Below are 14,691 nucleotides of genomic sequence, written 5' to 3' on the forward strand. Positions count from 1 at the left end.
ATTTCTCTCTATAGAACTTTTAATGGTGCTAGGAAAATCGGTAGTTTTATCAAGTTTTGCGCTTAAGTACAACTAAGGCGACTAATTTTTATTATCGTTAAATAAAAAAAAATAAATATGTGATGAGTTATTGGTTCGCTCTTTTAAGCAGATCTGCTTTCCGAGTCGGTCGAAGTTTACTACTTTTAATCTTGAAATAATCGACGATAAAATGGGTCATGTATACACCTACTTCAATAAATAAATTTTAAATTTACGTATAAGCAGGGTGATTGTTTATTCATAGCTATAAATGATTTAAAGGGATAAAAAATGTAACTCATTTGTCAGCAAAAGGTTTTAAGTTTTACACCTAATTCCTGAATAAGGTAATCACTCCCAAATAGGTCACATTAATTTATTTTCAATTATAATAAGTTCTATCAGTCTGCAGGGAGAGAGGTAACAATAATTAATTTTAATATGTTTTTCGGAAACGCTTTTTCTACTTCATAATTACATTTATATTTTCATTATTAGATTTTATTCATTATTTCTGTAACCATTTTTGAAAAGAGATGCGCTATACATTAATTGACAGCAAATGAATGTATATTTACTTATAAAAAGCTTTTACACTTTTAACCAGCCACCCTGTATAGGTAGATTAATCAATTCAATTGTAATTATTTGAATTGGTTTTGTCAAAATTATTTTGATAGCAAATAGCAATATATGCGCTTTCAGTTTTATAAAAATAAACACAACAGTTAATTGTCATCTTTTACCATACCATTCTGCATTGAAGAAATTCTAGCCTTGCTATGTTACATCCGCAGAGCTCAAGCAACATCTGATAATGAACTGTATGCTTCGGTATTAGAGTTTATCTTAAAACAATAAGTAGACACATGACCTGTCTTCGAGTGGACCAAATAAGGAAATCCTCTTTTCACCGCTGTGCGGTTCTTATATAGAATTATTGGTTCATATAAACACAGGCTATACTCGTACCATGAGCGTCAACTGTGTACTGTTATGGTATAAATAGTAATTAACAAAATTAATTATGCTCATTATCTATTTAATGAGACGATGCTAAAAATACAATAATATTACAAACCTTTGTGATATACTTATATTAGTAGCACCGGAAAGTAAAGTCGTTTCTGTCGACATATTTTACAGAAAAACCGATTGATTTATTATGTATACTAGATGGCAAAAGGTTGTTGATAACGAAGGTGAATATTTTGTTGATTAGAAATAAAAACTTGTTAAAAATGTAGACGTGTGAATTTAACTTAAGAAACAACAGGTATATATATATGTGTGTGTGTGTGTGTGTATTTACACCCTAAAGTGCCCTCTCCTTCATGTCTCTCATCTCCATCTAAAGGCTGCCTGGCAGAGATCGTCTCAAGCATTAACACCGCCTCTCGTACCTGTATATAAATCGTTTTTTTTTTAGTTATTATCTATAATGTAAAATAAAGTGTAAATAAATAAGTTAACATTTATGTAATCTTTTATCTCTTCACTCTTTTAACAACTTTTTCAATGACAGATTTAATGCCTTGTAGACATTATCTACCAGGCATTAAATCTGTCCAAGAAAGCGACGAACTCGCACCACGCATTAGGGAGACCAATGTGATTTTGCGTAACACCGTTTTACTACAAATATATTTTGATTATATTCATACAGATTATAATATAGAATAAATCTAAGTATACGTGTCTTGGATTGCGTTATAAAATTTGCAAAGTAGTTATATATGTTTGTAATACAATTTATATTGTTACAATTTATTCACTGTCTCCGTGAAGCAAAATGTTAATGAAGTTACTAGCGTAAGTATTCGCGTCGAATGTTATCTCTTCCCGACGGACTAACTCAAGAAAACTTATGTAATGCCAGCGCAGACCCATTGTGAGCGCCGGGCGGTAAACTCGCCTTGTCCACATCGAAACATTTACCTTGCATCACGACATATTTATTACCTCTGTTAAAATTAACGAATCTAACATTAATGGCATCGTAATAAGAGCAAACGCGGACGAGTGAAACTTTGTAACCGAGATATGAAGTGAGGCAGTTTCCGATTATGGAAATGGGCTCACTAAAAGCTGTTAGCTGGCACGCTGAAAATTATGTCGCTTTATATAATTATTCAGCTTCCGCGACTGCGTTTGATTTGCTTAATGTGTTCTCTTTTTTTATTTCAAAAATATATTTCTTGTTTTCCATTACTTCAATTCTTTTTCCTTTATTTAATTACGAAAATCTTTTTTGTTATGTTTTTAATAATCTTATTTTCATTTTTCAGTTATTGCATAGTTAAACATAAGGCTACGCTCCTGATTTCTTTACGAAATCGATTAGATCTCATGATCTATAGACAAACTTGCGCAGAAAAGTGACGACTTAGCTCAGGAGATTATTAGGTGGAAGTTGCAGTTGGCTAAGGGGTAAAATGTTTGTTAAAAATATCGGTAAAATGCAGGCTGCCTCCAATCGATCTTATTGGATGTCTATGATGGAAGACTATGTTCTATAGACGTTTTATAGATAAAATTTTTATGACAAGACATGACAATTTAACTTGATGCTTTGATACTATATAGGCTAAATAATTATGTTGTATTTTTTAACATCGGTGTATTATTCAATAAATAGTTTATTACATCAACGGGTGGATTTTAAGGTAATATAATTTAGAAACCAAATTAAGTACAAAATCTTTCAATTTGTTATGGCCGTAAAATATTATATTTTAATTAAAACGCTTATTTACGTTTACGATGTTGACATTATATTACTATTTATGGTTTTTGGAATTATGCTGGAAATATACTTGTCTATATTTTAACATCAATATATGCAAGAATAATAAATTATAAGGTATATTGCAGTCATAAGTGTTAACCACCATATTGATTGTTCTGAATACAATATAATTTTAAACTAATACAAGAGTTATTTGATTAAGTTACCTCGGCCGTTGTTAAAGTTAATTAAAGGCTCTATTGCTTAATGTATTCAATTCACTTAGTAAACACGATATTGCCAACAAATATCAATTCTTTACATAATGTTATGCGTGAAAGGACGTCGTTTGGATTTGAAAACGTTGCGTTTCTAATGTCACCTCGCTCCATAACTGTCATGTCAAGGGTCCCACAATTGTGCCGGCTTCTCAAAATTATTCATACCATTGTCTCTGATGGTCTCCATTTCGCCACGGTTTCGACAAGTCACAAACTTCTTTTATCTGTAAACTAGATGCCATAGCATACTCGGTACAGTCGATTATCATAGATAAGAAAAATATTAAACATATTAGAATTATTACTTTATTTAAAGATTTAAAGTTTTAATTATAAACAAAAATTGTTAACAGTTAATTATATTTAACATTATAAGTAGGTCTGTGTGTAAATTGGCCCGGAAAATCGATTTGCTGAGAAGAGAAAATAAATTGTAAAAAATTAAAAGCAGTCTTTTGATTAAAATATCAAAAATATAATTGGTACTCTCACAAATTGACATTTAAATTGTGAAATTTAAACCATCTGATCATTATCATCTGACATTTTCTTTCCAACCGTAGAATAACAATATATACTGTTTTGATAGCAGGTACTTTCTTTATATATAAGTGTTACAGACAATTTAAAAAAAACTAGTTCTGACCTAAACATTTAAAACAAATCTTGTTGATTTTATACGTTATACGAGAATATTGTATGTCTTGTTATCAGACGTGATTAATAAGAGTTCTTAAGCCAAAGCTTCGAAATTAATGTTAGAACCTGTTTTGCTGATAACAAATCGTGTAGAAACCTGGTAAATACTTTTAGGTATTTAAACGATCGTAATTGACGAATTGACAAACTAGTTACTTGTTGATTTATGTGGACGTATTACATAAAAATGTTGGTTACTCTTTTTCCGATAAATACTTTGAATTGTTTCCAATGAAAGGTTAACTTTAAGTAATCTTAAAATGCTATTTTCCGTGAGTCTCTATTTTGCTTGTGATATTTATAAAGTAACTAGCTGATCCCGCAAACGTTGTTTTGCAAAAAAAAAATTTTTAATTTGCAATTTAAAAATAAGGGTTGATCGTAGAGGGGTGAAAATTTAGGGTTGTATGTATTTTTGTATGTTGTATCATAAAAAATTAAAAACAAAAAATTTCGTCAAAAAAATAAAAAAAAATTTTAAGGGTGAACAACCCTTATCACTTAGGGGTATGAAAAATAGATAGTAGCCGATTCTCAGATCTACTAAATACGCATATAAAATTTGGTAAAAATCGGTCAAGCAGTTTCAGAGGAGTTCAAGTTCGAACACCGTGACACGAGAATTTTATATATTAGATATGTGTAAATATGATTGAGAATAGTTTTGTAAAGATGTGTTAACACTTGCAGAGCATGCCGCCGCCCGCGTGAAGGCATGAGCGGTCGAGGAGCGGGCGGGCAGCGCTGTCAGCTGATCCTGCAGCGTTGCCTCGCGATCCACCTAAGCAAGCCGGGGAACGCGCCCGATGACTTCTGGATGTACGACTCTGGTTATTTGCTGTTCCAGGTATGTACTAATTTATTTTATTTTAATTCACGCGTCTGAATTACCTTAACCGTCATCATCATAATTATCATACCAGCTGAAGAACTTCCTGCAAAGCCTCCTCTCTTCCAAAAATCGCCATAAAGACCGGTCTTAAGCGGCCCGCATGAAGTGACTTTTGACCTTAATTTTATTGTCGCTTCTCTTAGTGGGAGACTTATCCACGCCGCGTCTGCAGACTCGAGAACCTTTCGACTGCGTCCACTACCACTTAAGACGAGTAATTCTATGAGCTTTTTCGGTCAACTTCAATCATCAGGTTAAGGGAGATAAAAAATATCAGAAACCCTTAGTGTTTGTGAGAACGCTCTGTATTATCAGCCAACTTGTTTAACTTTCGAATGCGAATTCGTATGCTATGATGCTATGACTCATATATATATATATATACACACACATTTATATGTGTATATATACATATAAATAAATACATACATACATATATATGTATATACATATATATATATATATATACACATAAATGTGTGTGTGTTTGTGTGTGTGCCTCTATTGATGTATAAAAATCATTCATTTCGTATATAAGTAAATAAAATGTGTATGTCTTAATGTTTTCCTACGGGAAAGTCCTTAATAATCTGGATTTGTGGTGCACCTAACTATGATATAACTAATAACAGGCCAAGGGACTGGCGGAAATCACTTCCTCCTGTTAGAGCACTTTGCTGAATAACTCAATAGTTTCCTCTGCCTACGCAACGTACGGCCGGAGATAATATCTACGTGAAGTTGAATCGGTGCGTATATTAGGACATATAGATATGCATTTATATAAACATGGGGCAAAGAAGACTTCTATTGGTATACCTTCTATCGTATCTTGAAAATGTGATATAAAAAAATTAAAATAAAAAACTAATACCTTTTCGATATATTTTTATAATTTTTCCAAATCAATATTAAACTTTATATGTATTTGCTTTGTTGGAAGCGGACCACATTCGGTCTTTTTAGTAATCTATCAAGGAGGCATATGATAATTAAACGTTCTAAGGTTAAAAAATAATGATAATATTGAAAGCCTCTTATAGCTTATATACAAATACTAACTGCCTCATTAGTGATAAATAATCTGTGATACTTTGGGGATGGTGAAGAAGGATGATAAGCTATGTTTGAATGACAATAATACATATGGATTAAAAGATATTATGATGAATGAAAAAAATAAAAAGCGTGAAAGATGCTGTGAGGGAAGAAAGAAGACAAATATTAATAAAAATATATCTGAAAGACTTATTATCTGAAATTATAACGTCCTGTCCCACGTTAAACAGGAGGAAAGAAAAAAAAGAAATAAATAACAACTGCCTCTTAAATATGTATTGAATACGGAATTATATAAACGCACTGATTTCAATTAAAATAAAGTTGCTCAACAGTGTATAAAATACCTTATTATTGGCATTGTAATACGTTTCTACTTGTAGTTGAATGCTGTCGAAAAGTTTCGTATTGAATGTTTATTTGCTTATATCCGACGCACCGTTCTCCGAAGTGGGGTATATACCGAAATATCTTCGTTTATTTTTAAATCTTAAAAAACGGTAATTCGTATGGATTGTGGTGTCAATCGGTCATTCACACTTTTCAATTTGAATGGATTCCAATGATTTTTTATGAGGATAATTGGTGTGAAGGATATTGTAATTAAAAACACTCTTTCGTGGTTTTGTCTTATACGAAGTTTTGTATAATTTAGTCGTAGAATATGCAAAATTAAAATCGTCCAAAATACCGTAGTCTTAAGATAAATAAATGTCTGACAACACACACTGGTTGCCAACGATAACATAATTATTTAAGACGTGTTCATTTGCGATGGACCTTAAAGAAGACTTAATATCACCTAGATAACAATGGAGCTTTGCTACGAGATTGAATCAGAAATAAGGAGATATATATAGAATAACCTAGGTCACCGACATAGTTCGAAGAATAGCTTATCTAACGTAGGCGGGGACATCGCGATGCAATCGACGGCAACCGGGGCTGAAAGTTTCTGGAGTCGCCACCACTAGCCGGTAAATCGACGACATAGTCAAGACCGCGAGAAGTCACTGAAAGAGGGAAGCCTGGGGGAACCCTACGCCTTGGGTGTCTATCAGCTAACAAGTTGATGAAATATGAAGCTCTTCTAGTTAGTTCAAAGGTGACAAAACAACAAAGACCATTAAGTTGTATAAAGCTTTAACCCAGATATAAATTGCGTTACCTGAGCCGAAAGTAAATTGTAAACTGGATTGAGCAGTAAAATTGTATTAGACAATGCTCACGCATTGTAACGGCCCAATAAAGTTGATTAGAAAGCTGCGAAGGAAGCTTTTCATTGAATATTACGGTTTGTATTGAGCATTAAATTACAATTAATTACAATTACAGTGTAATTGAGCTATGAATAGTTCGATTGCATCATTGTGCGCGCGAGTACTGAGCCTTTTGAAGCAATTTAAATAAATCAAATGCGCTCTTGTGCATATGTGTCCATTAATTCGCATCTAACAAGTATAATTAATGGTTTTCCTTAATTGACCTAAAATGGGCAATGACTTTTAAAACAGTTAAAAGACTATCGTCGATTTACCTTACACACAACCGTACGTTCTTGTAAACTCTATTTATAAAAGTAAATCGCCAAATGTGTAGCTTAACATAAAACTTCGACTTTAACGTTTTCGGCTAAAATATGTTTGTGAAATTAGTGTGTTTTTACACAAACTTTTGAAAACATTAAAAGACCGATTCATATTTGTTATCCATTTGACGTTAATTAAACTAAAAATGTGGGTACGAATGTAAAATAATAAAACAAAAATATCTCTTACTATATAGCATTACAAATAAAATAAAATCATAATAGTCCTGAAGCATTCATGAAAACAAAATATTATTTAAATTAGTAATACTTTTTTTTAATATATTATCATAATGTTATTTATTATTTCTAAAACTAATGATTTTTTGAAAGGAGATCCTATATGTTAATTAAAAGCAAAAGTAGAAAAACCCTTTTCAAAATACGAATTCTTTTTCTTTTAGCCGATAAACGTCTACTATAAGGCATATGTCTCCCCCAAAGATTACCATGACGACCAGTCTAGCGACTTTAACTACGTCGTCGGTTCAACCAGCGGTGAGTCTACCCACGCCGTGTCTACTGACTCGTTGCCACTCGAGAATATTTCGACTCAAACTGCCGTCGATTGCTTGAGTAATGTTCCTTGCCCACATCCACTTTTTAGATAAGCAATTAGTCGAACTCCGTCCGTGACTTCAGTTTTTCAACGGATATACTTTCTCTTGTTCTATCTCGCAGTGAAACTCCAAGCATCTCCCTTTCCATTGCTATACTTGAGTCTTCATATGTGGCCCATGTTAAGCTACCACGTCTGGGATCCATATGTTATCAAATTGGGATTAGTACTTGTTAAATAAATTATTGCCTAATATTTGTCCCTGCAAACTATGTACTGCCAGGAATTATTAACTTCTTGAATCATAATAGATAAAATAAATTAATGTATCATATATCAGAGCAATCAGAGTGATTCATGTTAATTGGAAATAGGTGTAAAAACTTAGAAACTTTTTGCTGACAATTTATTTACACCGAACGAAAGATCGTACGATGTATGAAAGACGATAATGAAAATTAAAAAAATATGTGAAAAAATTAAATAATGTTGAATAGTCCCTGTCCCACACAAGATAGAGGCTCCCAATAGCGGGGGCCGTAAAAAAAATGCTTTTACACCTATAACCAATCACCCTTACTGTAGTGCCGTATGAATGCAACGTCACAATACGATCTCGCGTCTAAGTATCGAGCGCACGATGAACTCACGTACGTTCAAACCGAACGCTACCGTGTAGAAAGTAAAGAGCAGTTGCGGGTTGCGACGGGTCAATCGCGGTCCCTTTATAATAATAAATCAAAGGTACATGCTCCCAGTCGTTGCTGTCACTGTTCTGGTGCTGTCAGTGATGTTAGGGCATGATTTACTATCGTCTTTTGGACTAGGCGTATCCGGTTGTCAGTGTATTTAGTCAAAAACGTAGCCTTTCAAATGTCATTGCTGCGAATTTGTTTACGTTTAATTGACTCATGTATAAAGATGTTGCCTTCCGTCTTGTTTACTCTCAAGTTATTTTCGCTTGAAATTTATTTAATTATTTATATGGTACATTTAACGGAATATACATAATAAAAAATCATATAGAGTTTTTATAACAGTAAATAATTAAATTAAGGTTGTCGGAAGAAGGTGGACGCAGGCCGTTTCCAAAAGATCCGATTAGAAACCTAGAAGTGATCTAACTCCAGCAGATGTCACACTGCTGAAGTGATGGTGATGATGATAAATATATATGAATAGCACATACCAAGGGGTGGTAGCAGCATTCTCTGTGCACCATAACGTCATAGTGCCATCGCGAATCTATAGACACATAAATATAGTATGTATTAGAGAATCAGAAGTAAGACAACATTTATAATAACTTTTTTATATTTATTTTTTAAATTAAATATCTTATTAATATGATCTCATGAATACATTCTACTATATATTCATATAAAATTTATTGCTATACATTAAAATTAAGTAATATTTACAAATACCATAGTAATCAGAAAAGTAAAGATGATAGTATAGACACAAATAATTTTTATCTCCTTAATATTTTTATTTATTTATCAAAAAATAGTAAAAAAAAAAACAATGTTTAGAGACCGGCCCTAAATATATAATTGCTCGCTAGACCAAGTGATATTGCAAACTTATTATTTCTCAAGTCTTCTCACTTCTCGCGATATTGTACGAGATAACAAAGAAATGGTTATTTTTCAATTCGCTAGGAACAATAAGAACGGATCATTGGGTCAGGCTTTGTTTGTACGATTTCATCTCTGTCCCGGGGCGGAGTGTAATTTCCGCGCCAGACAGTCGCTGCAGCTGAGGACTTGGCGAATGATAGATACCGAATGAGGGTACCCTAATGGTTGTAGAATCGATATGACGTTTAATCGATTCTTTGACGTTTGTATGCTTCACACAAGGTTATTATCGAGCGTATCTAAATACGCATCGTCGTAATATTTACTCGTAATGGTTGAACTATACACCGCAATTCTTTGCGAATTTTTCTTGATGAATAATGAGAAGAAATAAAATATGGTTGTGTCTAAAGTGGCGTTTACGTGCAATAAGATGAAATATTAGGGAGACCGGAAAGTAAAGTCGTTTCTGTCTACATATTTACAGAAAAAGCGATTGATTTTTAACGCTCCGACGTTGAAAATTTGTATACTAGATGACAAAAGGTTATTGTACATATACATATATATATATATACATATACTTATATATATATATATATATATATATCTATATATAAAAGAAAGTTGTTATCATAAACATGGTCGCTTTTGTGTTACATACTAAATCAAACAAAACATTCTCTATTAGCATTCTCTCGTCGCTATATCGATAACTTAATTCAAAATTTACTTTCATGTCCATTTTTATGATTTTAAAATCTTCTCAAATGGACTCGAATTTCAATCCTGGTTCTTTGACCGCCGAATCTATATTTAATAGACCACAGAAATCTTTCTGATGACATTCGATTAATTTTTTTTATGACTGTTGTAGATAACCATTTTATCATCAAGCTCTACCACAAATTGTCATTAATTATTTTAAACATTAGAAACATATTGGCTTCCATTTTTCTTAAAGTTTTTGTTATTAATAATAAAAACGTGAAATAACATTCTTTATTGTACTCCATGGTTGCACAGACTTATTAAGATTAGGGGCCACTCGGGCAAATCATGAACTGATGGCGGGTCGGCCGCCAGAAGTATAGGTAATTAAATTTTTTTGGTTTTATTCAGGGATAGAATTCAGTATTTTTCGAATGTACGAGAGTATTAGTATTCGACCGGCGGGCCGCGGTCTGTGCATCCATGTTGTATACCAACACTTATTGCAACCAATTGAGCAGTGGTAGCTTAGCGGTAGAGGACTGAGACTTACGATCATAGGACGCGGATTCGATTCCCGCGATATAATCTCATATAATTCATATTTATATGGATTACTTATAAAGGATTGCAACTGCTCACATCCAAGTTTCCAAAGTATGAGCAGCAGTATCCACTGCGTACCATAATACCACACTGCGATCGCCAACCTGCCTTCCAAACTTGGCGATTATATCCCCCCTGGATATCTTTAGGGACGCTTTGCAGTGGGTGTATAGGTGCTGAAACAAGGTACATTAATAAGACTTAAAAATGAATCACATGTACCAGAAAATAAAATGAAGTAAGAAGGGTGGATGGACTTGATTTATAAGGAAAAAGAGGCGAAGGTCATCAAGTAAAGAAGATGCTGGAAGTAAATGTTTATACATTATACATAACATATAAAATGAAATTCTGATAATACATAAATCATAAAAAATAAATACAGATTATATTATCATAAAGAATTTTTTTTTCTAAGTCAAAGATATACATTGATTATTTTAGGATAATTTGGTTACTTTCTCTTATAATTTACATTGACAATAACACGAAACAAACTATTTATAAATTCTATGTTGGTCATAAGACAACGTTAATGATGTCATTTTGGAAATCAATAGCGTTTATAAAGTTTTATGTTTCTCTCGCTTTTATATCTGATTCATTACGATGTAGATATCTATTATTGCCTTATTTGGATTGAGTATGTGGGTGTAAATACCGTGGTCAATGTGTCTTAAATTTTTTGGAATTTTTAACTATAACGCGAAGAAGTTGTCACGTACATATGTACTAGAACGTCTGTGTTCTTCGATGGTGTATATTGCTTTAATTACTGTGATATCGTGGTTTGAATTTGATCGGACCAGTGCATTGAGATGCATCCTCGTGGTTGCCTTCCACCCACTTTTCCGGTGATCAAAATTTCTTCCAGCTATTACGAAATGATCATCGAACAGAGTTATATATCATCACTCGTCGCCAACATTTCAACCGTAAGATATAGATCTATATATTTCAAATAAGATCAGTAGAAAGAGGCTCATATACAGTGTTATGCGGCGACTTTCACAAGGTTTTCTGTCTATCTTGCAGGTGAACGTCCTCTGTAGAACGATATATTTTTTTTAATAAAGGGCCCCCGTTATTGGGTCATTCTTTTCTATCGATCTTCATATTATCATTCATTCTTTTTTATCGTACATCTCAAAATCTTATATTCTTCTTTATTATTAATTTTCTTTTTTGCGTCGCCTCTCATACTCTCCTCAATTATCACAGAGTTTCTATCACAGCTTATCATAGTATTTATAATTCTAACGATTTAATTTATATTTATGTCATAGATGTTACATTTATCACTATATTATCGTTCGTAGTACTATGCTAGATAAAGATAACACTAATTTTGAACAATAGCGTATTTAACAATTTATTTATTGTTTCCAAATTACATTTTCCACTTCAAAGAATCGGCGAGTTTTCGCCGCTTTCCGATTACCAAGGACAAGGTTGTTATAATTTACCAATTTCATATCCCTTTTATTTTTCAATTAAATAATTTTACTTGTTAACTTCGTAAATCAGTTACGGCGTCACTGTGAAATATTGTCATCGGACCATGACTGCTCTTGGGAAATTTCGTTTGAAATATTGACTTAAGTATTTCTGATTTTTATTTTATGGGTTATAAAGTGTTATATAAGAGCTTAAAGAATTTTATTTCACTGATAAAATGTTTTATGGTGAAATACATTTATAACAGTAACTTCTATTGTGTATAGCCAAGACATTACATTGCATTAGACAGTTTGACAGGCGTAATGTGATATTGCGCCGCATTTTGTATTTCAAAAGCTTAGCTAAAATCATATTATTTGATTACGCCTATCATTTGTTCATCTTTCGGTTTTAAAATGATTTATTAATAGACAGTCTGAACTAATGTTCATCGTCATCATTTCAACCGTGGGATGTCCACTGTTGGACTGCCTTTTCATCAGAGTGTAATAAGAGTGATTGGCAGAGGTCGGTATCCTGTGTCTTCAATGAGCATAACAAAAACGTCTGTTCTGGCCAATGGATTCTATGCTATATTGTCTGCGCTCCAGAATTTAAGGCCTCCATAACCATCTGTTCTGCGCTCTATGTAGCTCTAAATAAATTACCTTGCTAATTCCCTGGGCTATGTAGCATACTCTCTTTCATTTACGGATCTCCTCATTCCCGATTCGATATTATAGAGAAATTGTGACAATAGCATAAATAATACAAAATAACGAAATGATCAATTCAGTTCCCACGAGTTCGTTATAAGAATGTAATTTCATTATCGTATAAAGTATTTTAAAAATTGAAAAAAGAACTAATCACGATCGATATCGATATCGCATTACGTGAAGCTATGGTTTCAGAGTAAATTAGCCGTGCTTAACGTTGCATTGTGTGATTGTGGAGTCACAAGTATCGATATGCGATGGTCGATAAAATTTTATATCGCTTTCCATTCGATAGCCCGTGAGAACGTTTGCTCTGCGCATTTCTGTGCGAAACTCCTTACTGATTTATCATTGATTTTATCAGAAGACTATGTTCTGCGTTTATTTCTATTTCTTCTTGATTTACGTGGTCTTTCGTGCGTAATGAAACAAAAGTTGCCCGGGACAACTTTCGTTGACTTGCTCGTTACGTATAAAACATGAAATTACTTTCAATTTTATAATATTTATTATAAAAAGTACGTTTCTACTAATCGTCAAATTCAAATCTCTTTTCCATGCGATCCACCATTGGTTAAATGATATGTCTTACGTTAAATCTTTCGAAATTGTCAAAATATAAACAAAAAGCAGGTAAGCACATTTCAATTATTCTGTTTTATTTGGTCTATACTAGTGTTCCGCAACTGGTGTGCCGTAGGTCAGAAACAAGTGTGTCGCGGTAAAAATTAATAAATTGAAATTAAAAAAAATTGCTGTAGATGAGAAAAGGTTGCGAAGCAATGAGTCTATAGAATCGTTGTCTTAGTACATTTTATAGAGAGGATATAGCCTATGAATAAAACTTTTGTAAATCTACTAAAAACGTTTCCACTTATTGCAATAAAATCAATTTATTCAATTAAGATACCTCAAAGTATACGTAAAGTTTACAGAGATCTAAGTTCGCGGTAATTTGGTTGCCGGCAACGTAATCCAGAAGTTTCTAAAGCTATACAATCCAATTCCGATGCACAAATGTTCCTCGCACGATGTAATAATCATCAACGATCTCCGATGTCTTAATAGATTGGATACTTGCATAATACGTCTGTGGCAATTATCAACCATCGCCTCTGGGTAAGTAAAAGGACGTTGAAGGGCCTTTGATTGTGCGCAATAATATCTCGATTACAGAATATCGATGTTTTTATAGCCACAGCTCTATCGACAACTTGTCAATTAATGTTAATGGCATCACTATAAAGATCGCGTTGATTTTTGTTTGTATATTCAACCTTATGCAAGGTTTATTTAAAGAAGCATTAGATGAACCTGTTCAGAAGTGTATTTTGAATGTAATTAAGCCGATGCTCTCGCTTTTATTCGAGATTTCACATAACTATTTGAAAACTTTGATTTGAATTTAGAATAGTAATGGTTATATTGACTTTTTACGCAACGAGCCCTTTTGAAGTTTGATTTGTTTATATACATTATCTAACATCTGGTAGATTAAATTCGAATTATGTTTTCCATTTCATATAAATATTTGACAGTTAACAAATATAGAGCCATTCTAATGGTAAGTCATTATCATAGTTTATGAAAACTTGCAACACCAGCGGCATCTTGAGATCATAAAGAATTGACAACGAAAAAAATTTAAACAGCTATTTAATTTTATAGGTGTTTTAATTAATGTAACCACAGAAATAGAAGGTGTGGATTATGCTGGAATCTTAACAACGAAAATCAACAGTCTCTTACTGACTCGTATTCGTAGTATCGATACTACGTAAATGCTTTTCCGCAGTCTTGACCGA

General features: G+C 32.8%; 1 protein-coding gene across 1 annotated transcript in view; it reads left to right on the forward strand.

The window, feature by feature from the left end:
* The window catches only part of ko (Stork-head domain-containing protein knockout), a 218,576-nt gene that overhangs the window by 46,950 nt on the left and 156,935 nt on the right, over positions 1-14,691 (forward strand). Inside the window, exon 2 of the mRNA XM_068774161.1 lies at positions 4,420-4,576. Coding sequence (XP_068630262.1) covers positions 4,445-4,576 — 132 coding nt within the window. The 5' untranslated portion in view covers positions 4,420-4,444. The remainder of the gene's footprint in view (positions 1-4,419; positions 4,577-14,691) is intronic.

This window comes from Battus philenor, unplaced genomic scaffold (genome assembly GCF_028537555.1).
Source record: "Battus philenor isolate CCGP_79_NKW_IND1 unplaced genomic scaffold, ilBatPhil1.0.hap1 SCAF_7, whole genome shotgun sequence".
Taxonomy (NCBI): Eukaryota; Metazoa; Arthropoda; class Insecta; order Lepidoptera; family Papilionidae; genus Battus; species Battus philenor.